General features: G+C 42.0%; 1 protein-coding gene across 2 annotated transcripts in view; it reads left to right on the forward strand.

The window, feature by feature from the left end:
- MERTK (MER proto-oncogene, tyrosine kinase) overlaps window positions 1-21857 on the forward strand; it is a 134917-nt gene that overhangs the window by 64268 nt on the left and 48792 nt on the right. For both annotated transcript variants that reach the window (XM_003942489.4, XM_074397038.1), the window contains exons 5-8: window positions 1737-1823; window positions 4695-4810; window positions 12114-12297; window positions 20528-20679. In XM_003942489.4, the coding sequence (XP_003942538.1) occupies window positions 1737-1823; window positions 4695-4810; window positions 12114-12297; window positions 20528-20679 (539 nt within the window). The remainder of the gene's footprint in view (window positions 1-1736; window positions 1824-4694; window positions 4811-12113; window positions 12298-20527; window positions 20680-21857) is intronic.

A 21857-nucleotide genomic window follows, 5' to 3' on the forward strand; every position in this document is an offset into this window, starting at 1 on the left:
CCGAGATCGCGCCATTGCACTCCAGCCTGGGTAACAAGAGCGAAAACTCCGTCTCAAAAAAAAAAAAAAAAAAAAAAAATCAAATTTTAGGTTTGTTTTAGACTTACAGAAAAACACTGGAGATAGTATAGCCAATTCCTATAAACCCCACCCCCACTTTTCCCTGTCATCAGCATCTTGCATTAGTGCGGTACATTTGGTACAATTGATGAACCAATACGGATACATCATCATTAACTAAGGTCCGGGCTTCAGTCATAGTTCCTTAGCTTTTTACCTCCTGACTTTTTCTGTCCCAGGATCTCATCCAGGACACCATAATGCATTTAGTAATCTATGTCTCATCAGGCTCCTCCTGGCTGTGACAATTTCTCAAACTTTCCTTATTTTTAATGACCTTGACAGGTTTTAGGTCTTACTGGTCAGGTGTTTTGTAGAATGTACCGCAATTTGGAACTGACTGGTAGTTTTTTCATGATTAGCCTGGGTTTTCTTTGTTGTTGTTGTTCTGAGGAGGAAAACCATAGAGGTGAAGTGACATTTTCATCACCTGTTATCAAGGGTACATTCTGTCAACATGATGTATCACTTGATCATCTGGCTCAGGTAGTCTGTCAGTTTCTCCACTCAGTTTTCTTTTTTTTGCTCTTTTCATAATGTACTTGTTGGAAGGGGTCACTGTGTGCAGCCCATGCTTAAAAAGTGGGAAGTTATGCTCCATCTCTTTGAGGATAGAACTATTTGGAATTATTCTGCAAGAAGATTTGTCTATTCTATCCAACTTATCTAAGTATTTATTGATATCGGTAGAGACTCCTGGGTATTTATTTTCTTCTTTGTGTTATAATCCAAAGCTACTTTATTTTCTTGCTCAAATTGTTTCAGCTTTGGCCGTTGGGAACTCTTTGAGTTAGTGTCTGTGTCTCTTTGACATAACCCACTATTGTCTTTCTGTGTGTATATGTGTGTATATGTTACGTGTTGTGTTTGCTTTATATTTTACTCCAGTCTCATATATTTCCTGCACCAATCTGAGAATCAGCCATTTCTCCAAGGAGCCCTGGTTCCTTTTGTTGGAGAATGGCATTAGAAACCAAGATCTGGGTAACTTCTCTTCCTTTCTATTTGAAATTAATAAATCAGTTTTTTAAAGATGTTTTCAAACCTCTGAAATGTTAGCATTTTTCATTTAGCACTAGTGTCTTCTCTTTGATTAGTTATAATCCCTGCATTTATATAATACATCCTTGTGAATTGACCAGTTTTGGCTATTAAAAAATGATTCATTACAACAAATCATCTGAAATTTTTAGACTGTGGCTTTTATTTTGCTATTTTTGGTATTCTGAAATATGCATAGCATATGGCACTGTATGTACTGGGGGGCTAGGCAGCAGGACGGGGTAAGCCTCAGAATCTACTTTCCTTGCTATTGGGGCCAGAGATTTGCAGTAGAAGTCTAAATGATCGTGCTTTATTACCTAATGTCTCACCATTCAGGATCTGAATAAATGAAAACATCTGCCTTTTGGGCCCATGGCTACCTTGCTGTTGGTGCCTTGGGTTCAATCCCAGGTTTGTTTCTCCATAGCTAGGCACACCTTTTAAATTAACTTTGCACTAATGACCAAACGCAATGAACCAAGAAATAAAATAACGCGAAGACAACCATAGAATTGTGGTGAATAGCAGCCTGTTTCTCTGCTGCTGGTGTCACGAGTCTCCTTCCATTCCAGGCCTGACAGAGATGGCGGTCTTCAGTTGTGAGGCCCACAATGAAAGAGGGCTGACCGTGTCCAAGGGAGTGCAGATCAACATCAAAGGTAAGCAGCAAGGCTAGGTTCGCCATGCATGTTCTGGGAGCCGGTGAGGGTGCTGCGTGAGCTTGCAGCCAGCCGCCAGGGTGTGGGTCCCGGCTTTCTCACTGATGTTCTTTGTGACCTTGGTCAACTCTTGGTTTCAGTGTTCCCCTCTGAAAAGTGGAGATAATGACAGAATCTACCTATTGTTGAGGCTTATTGATTTAATACAAGTAAAAGTACTCAGAAGTACCTGGCATATAGGTTCTTGATAAACATTCACTTGTTTAGTTCTGCTCAGTCCAAGAAGAAAATAAGCTAAAATGTTTTCTCTTGATCATATTAGTTCTTATTTTCACTTTCCCTCTTCCACCGAAACTACTCATTAACCCTCGAAGAGCCCTGAGGATGAGGCTGGCTTGGGGCATGATCTAGGAAATGGACCCTGTCCTTCCCAGGTCAGTGGGGGCCTGGCATGAGTCTCTGCCACCAACTGACTCAGGGAGACATAGGAAAAGTAGGGATCAGATCACTCTTCTTTGGAGCCCAGTGTTCCTATCCCTCTTCCTCCTAAACTCCCTCTTCCTCTTGCTTCCTCTGAGCTAAAATTTCACTAGGCTGAGCTTGCTTGGCAGTGAGTTATAATAACAGAATTAAAGGCGCACATTTGAAGGCCCCCAGGCTAGTGGAGACATTTCAGTCCAATCTACCGTATCCTCCTTCTGTGTGATCAAAGATATTAAACTTGAAATTTGAAAGAGAAGGAAAACCTACAAGTAGGCTTTTATCTCTTCTCAAATCATCCTCCTTAATGTGTCATAGAAATTCAAACAAATTTTATGTTTTACTGTTTGATCTTAATTTAAATACTGAGAAGTAATTATTGGGTTCGTGTTCCTTTCATCTTATCCTTAGGAAAACAGTGCAAGGAAAAAGCAGAGCTTCTTTAATAATGAAATAAAGGTTGAGTACATACAGAAGGAGATTCAAAATGACAAAAGAAGTTCTACACAAAAAAGGTGCTAATTTTAGTTTCAGCAAATTAGCAGGACAAAGGCTATGAAAGGGCATATTGTAAAAGTTCACTGGGATAAAAAAAAATAAGCAAACTAAAAGTTATTACTGGAGGAAGTGTATAACTTCCTTCCTTCATCACAAATCTCATTATTACAATTTCCAAAAGACATGTTGGGAATGTCAAAAATTTGTGAGTGGGTGTGAGTTTGTAAAGACATCTTCATAAAGTATAAACTTCTTAAAATTTAAAAATGTATAAAATGAAAAGCACTTCTTCAATTTTATGCTTCACCCAGAATTTTAGCTAAGATTTTATTCTATTAGATCATTCCCAAAACTTCTGTTTTCGGCTTTCATTTATTGTAACATTTACATCAAAGAAACCAAGTCTCCCTTCTTCTAATGTGTAATTACTATGGTATATGTGGTCAAATTTTGGTCTGGAAAGGCAGTTACCATAGGACAATTCCACGAATAATCTGCTGAGGGAAGTGAGTCAAACGCTCTGCTAATTCTTCCCTACTCCCCAAGCTGTGTGTCTACTAGCAAAACCCAAACTCCTAAATGTGGCACCCAGGGCACGCTTGATGGTCTTAACACATCTTCCTCCTTCTCTCCTGCTCATTCCATCATCACCTTCATCCTTACCACAGCCTCCCTGGGCCTCATCCATGGCTCACCGTGTTTATTCCTCTCCATGGAACGGGGCTGTTACTATCCCCGTTTATAGAGGAGAGAAACTTATGTAGTTGTAGACAGGGCATGTAGTTGTGCCCAGGGCCATATACCAGGTCAGGTGGTAGACCAGACTCATAGTCCCTGCTGGTGTTCCCACCATCTGCTTGCTGTCCTCGGCAGTAGGCCTCCAGTGTTCTGTTGAGGGATGTAAGTGCCAGGTTCAGGCAGACCAGAGTTCAAGTTCCCATTGTACTGCTTACAACCTCTCTGTGACCTTTGATAAGTTTTTAACTTCTCTGATCCTGTTTCCTTAACTGTAAATGGGGATTTTAAGACTACTTCTCTAACAGGATTCCAGGAATGTTAAAAGAAAGCCCTCAAAGTGTCTGGCACATAGTAAGCACACAAAATGTTAGCCTTCATTTTTTATTATAAGTGTTAATTATTATTACAAATTCAATTCAGCAGAAAGAAATAAGATTCCCCAAATTTAAGATCCTTCTTGGATTCTAATTGAAATAGCTACCCTTGACACACCTGTAGCTGAGGTCATAGCACACCCATTGGAGGCCACACCCCCTTCCCCCAGCAGATGCAGTTGGCTCATTTGCTTAAATCAATTCCTAGCGTTTCCTGGGCTTGGAAAGCTTCTCCTCCTACACACACACATACACACACCTGCACACGCATGTGCATGTGCACGGACACACACACACACACACACACACACACACACACACGCTCCTGTGGCACTGCTCTCTTCTGGTCACAGGGCGCTCTTGTTCTCAGTTAACATGGGTCTCCCATACCAGGACATGTGCTCCAGGAGGGCAGCACTATGACTCTGTCTCTGTTTAGTCCACTAGTACCCAACCAGATGCACACAGCAGGGTCTATGACAATCTACTCAGTAAAGGACATGAGTATTTCCACATCCTCTTTCTGGTCAAAGGTCTCCTCACTTCATTAGTGAACAGGAAAGTGGGTCTGCATTCCACTTCTTCGGCCCTTCACTGGAAGACTTAGTGCAGGCTAATACAATTACCCTCAGGTGTAGGGAGGCTCCTCTTGAAAACATGTTTCCATTTACTGATCTCAAGGAACAAAAACAGGTATTAATGCATTTGTTTGGTATCTGTAGCCTTTCATGATCTATAACTGTGTTTGTGTGTGTGTGTATGTGTGTTTGGTTTTATGCAGCAATTCCCTCCCCACCAACTGAAGTCAGCGTCCGTAACAGTACTGCACACAGCATTCTGATCTCCTGGGTGCCTGGTTTTGATGGATACTCCCCATTCAGGAATTGCAGCATTCAGGTAAAGCTCCAGGGTGAAGAGGGAAGTAGCTGTTTGGTGCTCTCTGTGGGTCTAGGGAATTTTTCCTCCCAAGGATGGGCACAGAGAGCATTTCTCCACCTCTGTTCAGAGTCCCCTGACCTCCCTGCTTCTTGTGTCCAGCTGCATACACCACTCCATGTCCATGCTCTGCCCATGACTCTGTGTCCTCCTTCCTGTGCAAGGCTCAGGGCAACCAGAAGCACAATGTGTTTGCAGGGGAGAACATCATGAGACCAGGAACAGTTCATTTTTAAGGCCCCTCAATGAGGACTAGCTTGTGACTGGAAGTTGAAGAAGCCAGGCACTCCCCATTGTGGCTCCTCCTAGGCTGGTGGCCATGAAGGACAGAGGGCCAGCACAAGATAGGTCATATGTGCTATTGAGTGTAGCACCTTAGCTCGTGCCACGGGATCCTGGGCATTACACGCCTTGTGGATTCTTCAGCCATTTTTCACTGCTGCCTAAAATGGGTATGAAACAGTACTGTTAGCCATCCTAAAATGATACCTTGCCCATGATGTAAGCACTACTCTTGAGTGTTCACTTTATAAAAATGAAAATGGTGGCAGTAACATAACTATTTACTGAGGGACCTCAGTGACTTAGGGGCTTTGCAAACATTATCTTACTGAAAACACACCAGCACTGCAGGCTCAGAGTACTCACACAGCCTGTGAGTGGCAGAACCGGAATGAAGCCCAGGAAGCTCCAATGCCTAAGGCAGTACTCAGAATCATCAGCTCTGCCCTCGGGAGAGACATCACATTTGGAAGCAGGTTACCGAACACGCAGGAATTATCCACTAAAAATATGAACTCATTCTGCCTTGTACTTTATCGTACAGTAGGGTCAGGAATTGGTTTACTAAATGCCTGGTCTCATTAGTTAAAAATGTGTTAACCTGTCACAGGCCAGTCATGCTAACTCAGCTCAAAGAATTTTGTGTTGACAACCAGATGTTTTTACTTGGTAGTCAAATTAATTTCTCTGTTCTTAATACCTCCCACTCTTAACTAACAGCTGTTCCTTCCCTGAAGAGTAAAAGCCTGTATTATCCCCAAAATAGTCTCCACCCTCACCAACCACCTCCAGCCTTTTTTAATTCTTGCTTAGTATTTTTTGTAAGCCTCCCAAGCACCAGTAAGTGTTAGAAATTCTTATTACATCTATAATTCCTCACCAGGAATGGCCTTTTTTTTAAAAAAAAAAAAATACCTTTTTTGAGATATAGTTTACTTTTCTTTCTTTCTTTTTTTTAAATTTGTGACGTAGTCTAACTCTGTTGCCTTGGCTGGAGTGCAGTGGCTCTACTACTTGGCTGGAGTGCTCTTGGCTCACTGCAGCCTCTGCCTTCTGGGCTCAAGCAATTCTTCTGTCTTAGCCTCCTGCTCACCACCATACCCAGCTAATTTTTGTATATTTAGTAGAGGCAGGGTTTCCCTATGTTGACCAGACTGGTCTTGAACTCCTGACCTCAAGTGATCCGCCCACCTCAGCCTCCCAAAGTGCTGGAATTACAGGTGTGAGCCACCACACCCACCCAAGATGTATTTTATATACCATAATATTCACTCATTATTTAAAATGTACAATTCAACAGTGTTTAGTATATTCAAGAGTTGTGCAGCCATTACCACTATCTAATTGTGTCTGTATTCATAAGAGATATTGGTCTGTAGTTTCCCTGTGGTAGCTTTTTCTGGTTTGGGCATTAGTGTAATACTGGCCTTCTAGAACAAGTTTGAAAGTTGTTGTTGTTCTCCTCCTCCTCCTTCTTCTTCTTCCTCCTCCTCCTCCTCCTTCTCCTCTTTCTCCTCCTCCTTTCTCCTCCTTCCTCCTCCCTGTTCCTCCCTTCTTCTCCTCCTCCTCCTCTTCTGCTTGTCTTCTTGGAAGAGTTTGTGAAAGATTGATGTTAAATCTTCTTTAAGGCCGGGCGCGGTGGCTCAAGCCTGTAATCCCAGCACTTTGGGAGGCCGAGGCGGGTGGATCACGAGGTCAAGAGATCGAGACCATCCTGGTCAACATGGTGAAACCCCGTCTCTACTAAAAATACAAAAAAATCAGCTGGGCATGGTGGCACATGCCTGTAATCCCAGCTACTCAGGAGGCTGAGGCAGGAGAATTGCCTGAACCCAGGAGGCGGAGGTTGCGGTGAGGCGAGATCGCGCCATTGCACTCCAGCCTGGGTAACAAGAGCGAAACTCTGTCTCAACAAAAAAAAAAAAAAAAAAAAAAAAAAAAAAAAAAATCTTCTTTAAATATGTAATATAATTTGTTCTCTTTGTGGAAAGGTTTTCCAATACTAACTTCATCTTTTTACTTGGTATAAGTCTATTCAGATTTTGTATTACTTCTTGAGTCAGTAGTTTCTATGTTTTAGGAACTTGAACATTTCATCTCAGTTATCTAATCTCTCAGTAGTTTTCTATTATAACCTTTTTTATTCTTTGAGGTTAGTAACAAAATTCCCTATTTCATTCCAGGTTTTAGTAATTTGTCTTCTCTTTTATTTTTCTTAGTCCAGCTAAAGGTTTGTCAATTTTATTGATTTTTTTGAATAACCAACTTTTGATTTTGTGAATTTTTTCTATTGTTTTTCTACTCTCTATTTTATACATTTCTGCCTTAATTTTTGTTTCCTTTTTTTCTATTTGGTTTGATTTAGTTTGCTCTTTTTCTAGTTTCATAAGATAGAGGTTAGGTTATTGATTGTGTTCTTTTAAAAAAAAAAAAAAGGCATTCACACTATACATTTCCTCATAAGCATTGCTTTAGCTGCATCCCATAAGGTTTTGTTGTTGTTGTTCATCTCAAGTATTCTGTCATTTTCCTTCTGATTTTTTTTCTATTGATTATTTAGAAGTGTATATTTAAGGGCCGGGCGCGGTGGCTTAAGCCTGTAATCCCAGCACTTTGGGAGCGAGGTGGGTGGATCACGAGGTCAAGAGATTGAGACTATCCTGGTCAACAAGGTGAAACTCCGTCTCTACTAAAAATACAAAACATTAGCTGGGCATGGTGGCACGTGCCTGTAATCCCAGCTACTCAGGAGGTTGAGGCAAGAGAATTGCCTGAACCCAGGAGGCGGAGGTTGTGGTGAGCCGAGATCGTGCCATTGCACTCCAGCCTGGGCAACAAGAGCAAAACTCCGTCTCAAAAAAAAAAAAAAAAAAAAAGAAGTGTATATTTAAATTTTCACATAATTATGAATTTCCCAAATTTTCTTCCTTTACTGATTTCTAATGTTATTCTACTGTGTTTGGAGAATATACTTCATATGACTGTGATCCTTTTAAATTTATTAAGGCTTGTTTTATGACCTAAGTTCTAGCCTGGAGAAAGTTTTACATGCACTTGAGAAGAATGTACTTTCGGCTGTTGTTGGATGGAGTGTTCTGTGCATGTTGTTTAGGTCTAGTTGGTTTAGACTCTTCGGTCTTCTGTTGCCTTGCTGATATTCTGTCTTATGGTTCCATATGTTACTGAAAGTTGGGAATTGAGATCTCAACTCTTATTTTTGAACTATTTCTCCCTTTCATTCTATCAGTTTTTGCTTCATATTATTTTGGGGCTCTCTTATTAGAAATATCCAGGGGCTCTTTCCCTAGGGGTAGGCTTATTTATTTGTTTATGAATGATGGAGCTTCACTCTTGTTGTCCAGGCTAGAGTGCAGTGGCTCGATCTCGACCCACTGCCACCTCCACCTCCTGGGTTCAAGCAATTCTGCTGCTTCAACCCCAAGTAGCTGAGATTTACAGGCACCCGTTGCCAAGCCTGGCTAATTTTTGTATTTTTAGTAGAGATGTGGTTTCATCATGTCAGCCAGGCTGAGGTAGACCTTTATATACAGGGACATACCTGAAGCATGGGCCAGCCCTTTTTAAAACTGTTACCAAATTGCTGAGTTGTTGATAGAGCCTAAGAGGACGTGAAACTTGATGATGGTTAGCTTCAGGGAGGCTCTCAGGAAGAGTACCATCCCACCTTGAGGCGGCAGGTCTCAGGGTGACGTGAGGTGGGTAGGATGGTTGAAAAGTCTAAAACACCAGGTCACCTCTGATGGTGGAAGGTGATCACACACAAGCTTTACCTCCCCTCTCTCTGCCATGGTTTTGGGTATTCATGATATACATGAAAAATCATCCTGAGACAGCCCAATTTCAGGCCTTTCTTGCCCATCTTGGATTCTGTGGTGTGGGACATGGTGATTCTGTTCTTGTCCCCCTTGGCCAGCTCAACCTCCATTCATCCTTTCTCCTTTCCATCTCTGGTACAGTTTCCAGATTTGGCAAATAAGAATACAGGACACCCAGTTAAACTATACGTGTAATCTTCTAACATACCTATACTGAAAAGTTACTTGTTTTTTTGAAAGTTACGTTTAACTAGGTGTTGTATATATTATCTTGCAGTCCTACTGGGGTTGGTCAGCACAAGCTCTAAAAGTCATCTTTTACATTCTGTCATTAACAGTGTGTTCCCATTTTTTGAAGGGACCAAGTATGGCTCTGTAACATTATCATTTTAAACTCTGACTCAGGACCAGATGACTGTTTTGGATGAGATCCAGATCCATGCACTAGGAGGATACACCCTCTCACTTCCTTTCGTCCTGATCTTCGTTCTTTTCTTCACCCATTTTTGGGCCACACACTCCATTTCTACTTTTAGCTTCCCAACGTTCTTGCCTCTTTCGCTGTCTTTTCCCTGAGGACACACTGAGAAGTACTATTATAGAAACCCTGTTTTCCTCTAGGAATGTGCTCTCAGCGAGCGTCCCTGTGCCTGGAAATGCTCCCCACATGACTCCGGAAGTGGGAGGAGAGCCAAAGGTTTCCTCCACCTTCGCTTTGGTGGTTGTTCACCAGGAAGTAGGTTGCACACTCTAAAGTGAAAAAAACAAAAAGTGATGTCTGCCAACAGCCATCACCAAGACAAGCGTCCAGCTTCTCATTTCTCCTCTAGTGGCTCCTCAGGCCAAATGGTACCCTCTTGTCACCCACAGGGTCTGAGTCAGAGGTGAAACTCAGCCCCCACACCATACTCATGATATCCGCTAGGGGATCTGGAATTTCAGAATGTTTATTTCTGGTTCATTGACCTAAGATTCAAACACACATAACCTGAAATTACAGTACTGTATATCCACAGCCCAGAATTACAAGCCCATTATTAACAGCAATACATTTTGTGCCCTGAGGATTTTTCCCAAATTGCTCTCAGTTATTTGTTTTACCCGATGTCATTTTGTCTGTTCTGATTTGATAAGTGCCATATATTAGAGAAAATTTGAAAAAGCGTGTAATAGAAAGCAACATCCATACTCTCCCTTATTCCCTTCCTCAGACAGAGGTGTGCAAGGAAAGAGATGGAAGTTTTGCCCAGGAGTAGATTTGTGCTGGGAATTGCCCTCTCTTGCCTATGCATACAGAGATTTGGAGGGGGATGTGGAGAGACTGGTGGAATTCCAGAGGGAAAGATGAGGCAATAGGTTTAAAGGAGATTTGGAGCAAAGTTTGCTGGATGAGGGGCACATGACCCTTTCCTATAACTCCCCATCCAAAAAAAAAAAAAAAAATACCAAGAATCTACATTTCCTGTGTGTCCTTCTGGAAGTAAATTTCTGTTGGGGTTAGGGATTAAGAATAAAGGACACACTTAAATTAGCCTCAGGACGGGTGCATTGGCTCACATCTGTAATCCCAGCACTTTGGGAGGCCAAGGCAGGCAGATCACTTAAGGTCAGGAGTTCAAGACGAGCCTGGCTAACATAGTGAAACCCCATCTCCATGGGGAAAAAAAAAAAAAAAAAAAAAAAAAAATTAGCCAGGCATGGTGGCAGGCACCTGTGATCCCAGCTACTTGTCAGGCTGAGGAGGGAAAATCACTTGAACTTGGGAAACGGAGGTTGCAGTGAGCCAAGATTGTGCCATTGCACTCCAGCCTGGGCAGCAGAGCCATACTCTGTCTCAATAATAATAATAATAATAACAACAATAAAAGCCTCAAGGCAAGAGCAGTGTTCCTCAGGTTACATAATAAAAAGAATGATTAAGAAATGCTGGGCATGGTGACTTACTCCTATAATCCCAGCAATTTGGGAGGCCAAGGTGGACGGATCAACTGAGGTCTGGCGTTCGAGACCAGCCTGAACAACATGGTGAAACCCTGTCTCTACTAAGAATACAAAATTAGCCAGGCATGGTGGTGGGAAACTATAATCCCACCTACTCAGGAGGCTGAGGCAGAAGAATTACTTGAACCCAGGAGGCGGAGGTTGCAGTGAGCCAAGATCATGCCACTGCACTGCAGCCTGGGTAACAAAAGCAAAACTCTGTCAGAAAAAGAGAAAGAGAGAAGGAAAGAAAGAAAGAAAGAAAGAAAGAAAGAAAGAAGCAAAGAAATAAATAAAGAGAAAGAGAGAGAGAAGGAAAGAGAAAGAAAAAGAAGAAAGGAAAGAAAGAAAGGAAAAGAAAGAAAAAAAGGAGGGAGGGAGGGAAGGAAGGAAGGAAGGAAAGAGAAAGGAAGGAGCTCATTCTCTAAAAGCAGGATTTGGGAAATACTTCCTTTAAAAGACAAAATAGCCGGGGGCAGTGGCTCAAGCCTGTAATCCCAGCACTTTGGGAGGCCGAGGCGGGTGGATCACGAGGTCGAGAGATCGAGACCATCCTGGTCAACATGGTGAAACCCCGTCTCTACTAAAAATACAAAAAACTAGCTGGGCATGGTGGCTCATGCCTGTAATCCCAGCTACTCAGGAGGCTGAGGCAGGAGAATTGCCTGAGCCCAGGAGGCGGAGGTTGCGGTGAGCCGAGATCGCGCCATTGCACTCCAGCCTGGGTAACAAGAGCAAAACTCCGTCTCAAAAAAAAAAAAAAAAAAAAAAAGACAAAATAATAAATATTTCAGGATTGGCCAGCACATATGATATCTGTTATCTTTGTTGTATATTCTGTGAAGCAGCCAAAAGAAGTTCTAAGAGAGGCGGAGCTTTATTTTATAGTATAATATGAAGTATAATTATTATAATTATTTGCTCCGTTACCTGCCACAGTGAGAATTGTTATTTTAGGCATTTTCCTCAGGTGTTCACTTGTTGTCTGAGTGGCATGAGTAACACACAATGATGCTGGCGGGAAAATGTGTGTTTGCCCAGAAAGGAAGGAGGTCCTTCCCCTCAGTGTAGAGGAAGGGCCACGTGCTCCGAATGCACGCATGCCCCGCGCCTGACATTCTCACCACCTTACTAACGCCTGGTCCTCATGTTTACTCTTCGTTTAGGTCAAGGAAGTTGATCCGCTGAGTAATGGCTCAGTCATGATTTTTAACACCTCTGCCTCGCCACATCTCTATCAAATCAAGCAGCTGCAAGCCCTGGCTAATTACAGCATTGGCGTTTCCTGCATGAATGAAATAGGCTGGTCTGCAGTGAGCCCTTGGATTCTAGCCAGCACGACTGAAGGAGGTAATTCCTGAGGTTCAGAATGAATATTGACCCTGACGGCATGTGATTCAACAAACCCTTCCCAGTGGCCTGAGAGTTGAAACTTTGCTTTGTCTGGATTTTGTCTCTGGAGGAGAAAATTATTGAGGTCACTCATGAAAATGGAAATGATATTTCCTCCATACTTTAAAAGGATTTAGTGATAAAACTTGGCCTTGTTATGTATAGGTAATCTTTTCTTTTACATAGGAAGACAATACCAGCACACTTTAAAACATGCTGTCTCACAACACAACAATCAGTACATGTTACCAATACAACAAGCAACACAGAAGCCTTTGGTGACCCCAACATATGTCGGGAATTCTGTCCACCAACAAGCAATCAGTTCTGCAGCGGAGACCAGCTGTATGTCCTCTCATTCAAGTCTGACACTGCATAGAGATAGCTTCAGATCCCAGAGGTTGAGGGCTCAGTCCCCAGGCCTCTCCTCCCTGCTGTCCCCAACCCCGGCCTCTAGATGCCAATCACAACTCTGGGCCTCTGGAACTTCTGATTGACCGACTTCAAGTAGTGTTTCCCATGACCTCAGTTTTGTGTCCAATTAATTTGCTGGAATGGTTCACAGACCTTAGGGAAACCCTTTTGTTTACCAGTTTGCCATAAAGGATATTACAAAGGATTTTAAAAAACAGAGAGATCCAGAGGTCGCGGTATAGAGGAAAAGGGCATGGAGCTTCCATACTTTCCCTGGGCACACCACCTACAGGAACCTCTACCTGTTCAGCTATCTGGAAACTCTCTGAACCTGCCCTCTTGGATTTTTTTGTCGAAGCTCCATGACCTCAGCATTCCTTCCTCCAAGTTATGGTCCCCCTTTGTAATAAAGGTCTTATGACCCACAGTCAGAAAGATGAGGAAGATTAAGGCCAGGTGCAGTGACTCACGCCTATAATCCCAACACTTTGGGAGGCCAAGGTGGGCAGATCACAAAGTCAGGAGTTCGAGACCAGCCTGATCAACATGGTGAAACCCCATCTCTAGTAAAAATACAAAAATTAGCCAAGTGTGGTGATGCATGCCTGTAATCCCAGCTACTCGGAAGTCTGAGGCAAGAGAATTGCTTGAACCTGGGAGGCAGAGGTTGCAGTGAGCTGACTCTGTCTCAAAAAAAAAGGATTGGGAAGATTAGAGTCCTGCACGGAGGCCCGTGAAAGGAGGGCAGGAAGAGGTCAGAGAGATTGTTTCCTGAGGCCTGCGCCTGAGGTGTAAAGCACATTATCATAGCAAAAGATTCTAACCACAGCTGTGGGAGTTGTAAGCCAGAAACCATGGCAAAAACCTGTGTGTGTATGTGTGTGTGTGTGTGTGTGTGTGTGTGTGTACGTGTATATGTGTAGGTTATTATATATATGTACACACACACACACACACACACACATATAAACATATATAGACACATAAAATAACCCCACAAGTCCATTAAAATATAATGGACTCATTCAAATGAATAGGTTTAAGTGCATCATATTTTCTATTTGTTCTATCTGTAATTTGTTCTCCTTTTCTTCTTTTTCTTTATATTTTATTTCTATATTTTTAATATTAATATATTTATGATTCTTTTTAAATTTTTTTTTTTTTTTTTTTTTTTTTTTGAGATGGAGTTTCGCTCTTGTTACCCAGCTTGGAGTGCAATGGCGCGATCTCGGCTCACCGCAACCTCCGCCTCCTGGGTTCAGGCAATTCTCCTGCCTCAGCCTCTTGAGTAGCTGGGATTACAGGCACGCACCACCATGCCCAGCCAACTTTCTGTATTTTTAGTAGAAACGGGGTTTCACCCTGTTGACCAGGATGATCTCGATCTCTTGACCTCATGATCCACCCGCCTCGGCCTCCCAAAGTGCTGGGATTACAGGCTTGAGCCACCGCACCTGGCCTGTTTAATTTTTTATGATTTAATTTTTAATTTTTTGTTGAGCTTACTAGCCATAGCTCTTTTTCTGCTCTTTTAGTGGTTGCTGTAGGATTCACAGTATGCATATTTAACTTAACACAGTTTACCTTCAAGTGGTTTATACCGCTTCATATATGTTCCATTTTCCCCTTCAGATATTTTTGGCTCTTGTTGTCAAACATTTTACTTTAATGTATCTTAAAAACCCATGCTACATTGTTGTTACTTTTGTTCAGTCAATAATCTTTTTTTTTTTTTTGAGACGGAGTTTCGCTCTTGTTACCCAGGCTGGAGTGCAATGGCGCGATCTCGGCTCACCGCAACCTCCGCCTCCTGGGTTCAGGCAATTCTCCTGCCTCAGCCTCCTGAGTAGCTGGGATTACAGGCACGCGCCACCATGCCCAGCTAATTTTTTGTATTTTTAGTAGAGACGGGGTTTCACCATGTTGACCGGGATGGTCTCGATCTCTCGACCTCGTGATCCACCCGCCTCGGCCTCCCAAAGTGCTGGGATTACAAGCTTGAGCCACCGCGCCCGGCAGTCAATAATCTTTTATAGAGAGATTTATAGAACCAGGAAAAACATGTTTATGCATATAGTTACCATTTCTAGTAGTCTTCATTTTTTGGTCTTTATATTTTATCTGGTATCATTCTCCTTCTTCCTGAAGAACTTTTTAAAAAATGATTTCTTGTAGTGTGGATCTGCTGGTACGCTATTCAGCTCCTGTAGTGTAGGAGAAAATATTTATTTTACATTTCAAGTCTTATTTTTATTTTTAGCCTTCATTTTTGAAAGGTATTTTTACGAAGTATAGAACTGTATTCACAGTTTTAGTTTGGTTTTTTTTTTTTCCTTTCAGTACATTAATAGAAGTTGCTCCACTATCTTCTTGCATTGTTTCCCACATGAAATCTGTGATCATCCTGACTTCGTTCTTCTGTATATATGTGTCTTTTGTCCCCATTTTCCCCCCATCACTGGTTTTGAGCAATTTAATTGTGACATGCTTTGGTGTAATTTTATTTATATTCCTTGTATTCGGAGTTCACTGAACTTTTGGGGTCTCTGTGTTTTTTACATCAAATTTGGGGAAAAAAATTGGCCATTATTTCTTCACATATTTTTTTCTTTTTCTACCTATCCTGTCTTTTAAGGACTCTGGTTACATATATATTAGGCCATTTGAAGTTGTCCCATAACTCACTGATGGTCTGTTATTATTTTCCCCTTCTTTTCTCTATGCATTTTATTTTGGATAGTTTCTATTGCTATGTCTTCAAACTCACTCATCTTTTTTGGTGCAGTATCTAATCTGACATTAGTCCTATCCAGTTTATATTTCATCTCATACACTAATTTTTATCTCTTTTTGACATTTTTATGTCTAACTTTTGGTCCATCCAGAATGCAGTTATAATTACTTTTCTTTTCCTTTCTTCTTTATTTTCCTTTTTTGAGACAGAGTCTCATTCTGTTTCATAAGCTTGAGTGCAGTGCCAATCATGGCTCACTGCAGTCTTGAACTCCTGGGCTTAAGCAATCCTCCCGCCTTCACCTTCTGAGTAGCTGGTACTAAAGGAGTATGCCACCACACCCAACTAATTTTGGCACTTCTTTTGGTTGTTGTTGGTGGTTTGTTTTTGTTTATTTGGTAGAAAAAGGGTCTCACTATTTTGCCCAGGCTGGTCTCAACCTTCTGACTTCAAATGATCTTCCCACCTCAACCTCCCAAAATGTGGGGATTACAGGCATGAGCCACCACACCCAGCCTTTTCATAACTGTTTCGGTGTCTTTTGTTGCTCTCCCAACATCTATGTTATTTGTGGGTGGTTTCAACTGATTCATTTATGGTCCACTCTAGACAGTATTTTTCAGGTTCTTTGCATGCCTGATAATCTTTCATTGGATTGCAGACATTAAGAATTTTACAGTGTTGGATATTAGGTATTCTTGTATTTCTATAAGAGGTGAGCTTTGTTTTGAGACACAGTTAATCTAGTGGGAAAGTTTAATCCTGTAGGGTCTTGCTTTTAAGATTTGTTAGGCAGAACCCCAGCAGAGCTCAGTTTAAGGTAAATTATTACCCACTGCTGAGACAAGACCATTCTGTGTACCCTACGCTGTGTTTCTTGAATCATTAGACATTCCAGTCTGATTGATGGGAACAGGCACTATTCTTGCCCTGTGTGAGGCCTGGGTATTGTTAAATTGTTTCATGTAGTTTTTTTTCCTATTTTCCTTTAGAGTTATCCTAAAGATTCTGGTGCCTTCTCCTGGGTATTTGCCCTTCTTAGTTTATGCCCTTATTTTCATGGAGCCTATTCTCAATTAGCTTCGATAGAACCTATACATAAAAAGTAAAGATTGTGGGAACTTGCATGTCCTTGTGTAATACTGGCTTAGTCATTTTTCCAAATAATAGAATTTTAGGTTGAAAATTACTTTCCCTCAGATGTTTAAAGGTATTTTTGTATCATTTTTTAGCTTCATGGGTTGCTATGAAAAATTCTGGTAAGTTTTCTATATGAAGTGCTTTTCAGTTTTAGTTTTTAGAGTATCGTTTCTCTTTAATACTGGTTCTGTGATAAGCTGTGATGTGCAATTTGTTTTGGTCATTGTCATGGGTATTCAGGGGCCCCTTTCACCTGGAAATGCAAGTCCTTTGGTCCTTATACTTTTTTCCCGCTTTGGAAATGTTCCACTCTGTTGGTTCCAGAAATCGTGTTAGACAATTATTAATTAGACTTCTTTGATTGCTTCCTCAATTTTCTTTTTTCAAATTGGCCTATTTTCTTTCCCTTTTTATTCCACCTTCTTGGAGATGTACTTGATTTATCTTTCAATTCTTCTATCAAATATTTTATTTTACTTATTGTGTTGCTAATTTCAAGTTTTTTTCATGGACAGTTTTTTCTGGTTCAGAGTCATGAGAGCCTTTTCTGGATATCTCATTTTTAAAATTTGTTTATTTGTGCTTAGTTTTCTCTAGTTCCCTACAGTGGCTTAGTCTCCTCTGAGCACTCTGTTCTGTGTGGTTTTTTGGTCCCTGACATTCAGGAGGGAGGCTTCCTCAGACCTCTGCTAATTTCTGCTGTCTGCTCCAATGGAAGAGTAAAGAATCATTGATTTGATTGGAACTCTGTGAGTGTGGGCAGAGTTTGTAGGCTTCACTATCAGGTGAATGGGCAGTGATGTAAGTATTTTGATCCAGATACCCCCAAGTGTCAAAATTGGTTCCTTTCCTCTATAGCCACTCACTTCCTCTAGAAAAGAAGTCTTCTGCCCCAGGAATTAAACAAGGCTGCTGAAGTTCTAGTGACCAAGTTGGGGAGGAGGGGAAGGTAGAGTCCTTGTCATTTCGTGTACAAACTTTCACTTATTTCCCCAGTTTTCAGCCTGGTTCCTTATTATGCCTTCATTCTATAGGTGCCCTAACTTTAGTGGCTTTTTGCTTCAGAAAATAATTCACCCTGTCTCCTGTTAGATATGTGAGGGCATATTTGCCAGGTGTGTAGGGATGGAGAAGATAGACTTTGAGGAGCAACTGTTTTGTTTCTTAATCGGACTTCCAATCAATCTTTCCCGTTTAGTCCCTCTTTTACTACCTGGGTCCACAGCTTCTGAGCTGCTCTGTGGTTCTCTGGGCGAACACTGGCTTGCTGAGTCAATTACACCTTCATCTCTTTTTCAGCTTTCAGATATGTGTTGAAATCTCTCCCCTACTGTTGACTCCTCTTTGCCTTGTGAGTTTATATCTTTTAAAATTCTTTATTGTCATCATAGAGGGGTTTTGGGAGGAGGCAGACACACAGACATATTGTTTTGGCCATATTTATCCGCAGATTCTGCAACAGGTTTGAAAGTGTGTGACTGATTTCATAGGCAGCTTTAGCTGTCTGACACTTTCTTAGCTGAAATTCATGTTAACTTTATGGTTCCTGTTTCTGGAATCAGCAGAGACAAAGCGGGTTATGGTATCCTTTCGTTTTCCTTTCACACATACCTGATATGTATAATTTAACCTCCCCTAATTACAACTACAGGCAACAGTTTGGTGTATATTATTCCACTCGTTTTTATTCTTTCTAGATGTAGAAGATTTGTTTTTTTAATTTCAAAAATGGATCTATACATACCTTTGACAGTCTGATTTTTCCCCTATTGGATATTTTTTTATATCAAAACACGTGTTAACTAACTCTTTCCAGTGGCTGGGTAATAAGTATTCCATTGGAAAATGTATCCAAATTTGTATTATTATTATTCGAGACAAAGTCTCACTCTGTTGCCCAGGCTGGAGTGCAGGGGCATGATCTCAGCTCACTGCAACCTCCACCTCCTAGGTTATATCATAATTATTGACTGAGCATTACATTTATTTCTATTTGTTACTATTATGCTGCAATGAATATAATACCATCTACAGATTAAATTCCTGGAAATAAAATACTTGGTCAGAGAGCATATTTTTTTCAATTTTAATGGATGTAGTTAAATTCCTCTCTCCCAAAAAAGACTATAGTAATGATCCTGACTTGTTTCCCAAATTATTTTATACACATACATACATGCACACTCTCTCTCTCTCTCTCTCTCACACACACACACACACACACACACACACACACACACGAACCTTGTTTTGTTTTGTTTTGTTTGAGATGGAGTCTCACTCTGTCACCAGGCTGGAGTGCAGTGGTGCAATCTCAGCTCACTGCAGCCTCTGTCTCCTGGGTTCAAGTGATTATCCTGCCTCAGCCTCCTGAGTAGCTGGGATTACAGGTGCCCACCACTATGCCCAGCTAATTTTTGTATTTTTAGTAGAGACAGGGTTTCACCATGTTAGTCAGGCTAGTCTCAGACCCCTGACCTCAACACACGTACTTTTTAAATGTGTTAACAGATTAGTTCCGTTCAGACCATCAGTAATTTGCCTCTAGACTTTAATATGGTGGCTGCATTCTGAGCTCAGCAGTGTTTCCTACCTTGTGCATCTCAAATGCCACCAAGCTGATCTCCGGCCTGCTGTTGACTTTCTGCCCCACAGGTTTGTGCTGGAGAACATTGTTCAAGTTGTGTCTGCTATGCTTCCCCAGAGTCCAGAGCACCACCCACCCTACCTGCTTCCCTGCCTTCCTCTTCTTTGCTATTTTACTTTAGGTGCTCATGAAATTTCCTTTTTTTTTTTTTTCCTTTTTTTGAGATGGGGTCTTGCCCTGTGGCCCAGGCTAGAGTGCAGTGGTGGAATCATGGCTCACTGTAGCCTTTACTTCCCAGGCTCAAGTGATCTTGCCTCAGCTTCCCAAGTAGCTGGCACTACAGACCAGTGCCATCACACTCAGGTAATTTTTTATTTTTAGTGGAGATGGAGGTCTCACTGTATTGCCCAGGCTGATCCCAATCTCCTGGCCTCAAGTGATTCTCTCCCTCTGGCCTTCCAAAGTGCTGGGATTATAGGCATGAACCACCATACCTGGCTAACATTTTCTCTCTCTCCTTCCTTTCTTCTGTCCTTCCTTCCTTCCTTCCTTCTTTCCTTGCTGGCATACTCGCTTGCTTGCTTTTAATGCCCAGGCTGAGGTGCAGTGGCATGATCATGTCTCACTGTAGCCTCAACCTCCTGGGCTCAAGGAATCCTCCTGCCTCTGTCTCCTGAGGGACTGGGGCTGCAGATGTGCACCAAGCAGTCAGCTATTTTTTGTTTGTTTTGTAGAGAGGATCTCACTATGCTCTAGCTGACATTTTCAACTTAAGAAGTGAATTTCTAGGCTTCAGTAACCTAAAAGGGCATACTTGTTAAAACTCATGTGATATCTCAGGGAAAACCTTAGTTTAAAAGGTGAAAATCAGCCGGGCGCGGTGGCTCAAGCCTGTAATCCCAGCACTTTGGGAGGCCGAGGTGGGTGGATCACGAGGTCGAGAGATCGAGACCATCCCGGTCAACATGGTGAAACCCCGTCTCTACTAAAAATACAAAAAAAAAAATTAGCTGGGCATGGTGGCGCGTGCCTGTAATCCCAGCTACTCAGGAGGCTGAGGCAGGAGAATTGCCTGAACCCAGGTGGTGGAGGTTGCGGTGAGCCGAGATCGCGCCATTGCACTCCAGCCTGGGTAACAAGAGCGAAACTCCGTCTCAAAAAAAAAAAAAAAAAAGGTGAAAATCTGCTATAAGTCTTGGTCTCATTTGAATGCTTTTCGTAGAGCATTTGAAAACCAAACACTTGAAAACCAAGATGAGAATGCTTTTCTTTGTGCTTTTCTTCATTCTTCTCTCCTTTTTCTTTTGTAGCCCCATCAGTAGCACCTTTAAACGTCACTGTGTTTCTGAATGTATCTAGTGATAATGTGGACATCAGATGGATGAAGCCTCCAACTAAGCGGCAGGATGGGGAACTGGTGGGCTACCGGATATCCCACGTGTGGCAGAGTAGAGGGACTTCCGTAAGTCTAAACCCTAAAAGAGCACAATTAATCATCTCCTTTCAACTGGCTGGTTTACTTCACATTTAGAGCTTTCATTTGGTTGTGAAAAGACCTGGTGTGACTGAGTTAGGCAAGGCAGGCAACTTTCAGGGGAACGTAAAGGATATAGTAAATATTAGAGGTGACTGAATAGTTACAAAATTCTAAGGAGTCTTTTGGGACTTTCCTCACTCACTCATTCATTTATTCATTCATTTACTTATTCAGGAGATAGATATAGAACTCATCTCTGTAATCACCTGAGTTTTGCCCTCAGGGAATTTAGGTTCTTACAGGAAAACAGTGTGGACTACCCAGATAATTGTAGCATTAGGTCAGGGAGCTACAGGGCTTAGCAGTCCAGCAATTCAAGGCCTTTTAGAAATTTCATGGGATTTTGCAGAAGAAGATTAGGGAATAACCTCATCCTCATAGAGAATGGCAAGAGGTAAGTAGACACCAAAGGAAGTGACTAGGCAAGCTCACTGGCCAGCCTGGCACAGCTGCAGACAAGCTGAAATTAGACGCAAGACTTACTGGATCACGACATGCAGTCTATCACTGCATAGCACACACAACCAGGTGTATCAGCCAGGTGACAGGTTCCCTGCCCCACCAAGTCCCATTGGGCAATGTGATGTACCCACTTGATGGATTGTGCAGCTGAAGGTACGAGGGTCAAGGGCTCAGCACCCTCTGTAGTGAACAGCAAACAAGCTGATCCTCTGTGCAGTTCCACGGTTGTCATGCTGTGGCCACCTTGACCTACTTCACTGTCCATGTGACCAGCCCCAGCATGGCTCAGGGTTGCAGATGATTAGGCCTTGCAGTTTGGCATGCTCAGCAAGGATGTACAAAGATGCTTGGAGCCCATGGCAGACTGCTTGTCCCAGCAAAGGTGGTGCTGGAATTGGGCTTGTGTGATAGTCAGGGTTCTTTAAAGAAACAGGTAATTGAACACGTATGTATAGAAGGAGATTTATGATGAGGAATTGACTCATGCAATTACAGAGGTAATTGAGAAGTCTCATGATCTGCCATCTGCAAGCTGGAGACCCAGGAGCTAGTGGTGTAATTCAGTCCAAGTCTGAAGGTCTGAGAACAGGGACAGTGGTGTAGATCTCAGTCCAAGGATAGGAGAAGACCGATGTCTCAGT

The sequence above is a fragment of the Saimiri boliviensis genome, chromosome 1 (genome assembly GCF_048565385.1).
Source record: "Saimiri boliviensis isolate mSaiBol1 chromosome 1, mSaiBol1.pri, whole genome shotgun sequence".
NCBI lineage: Eukaryota > Metazoa > Chordata > Mammalia > Primates > Cebidae > Saimiri > Saimiri boliviensis.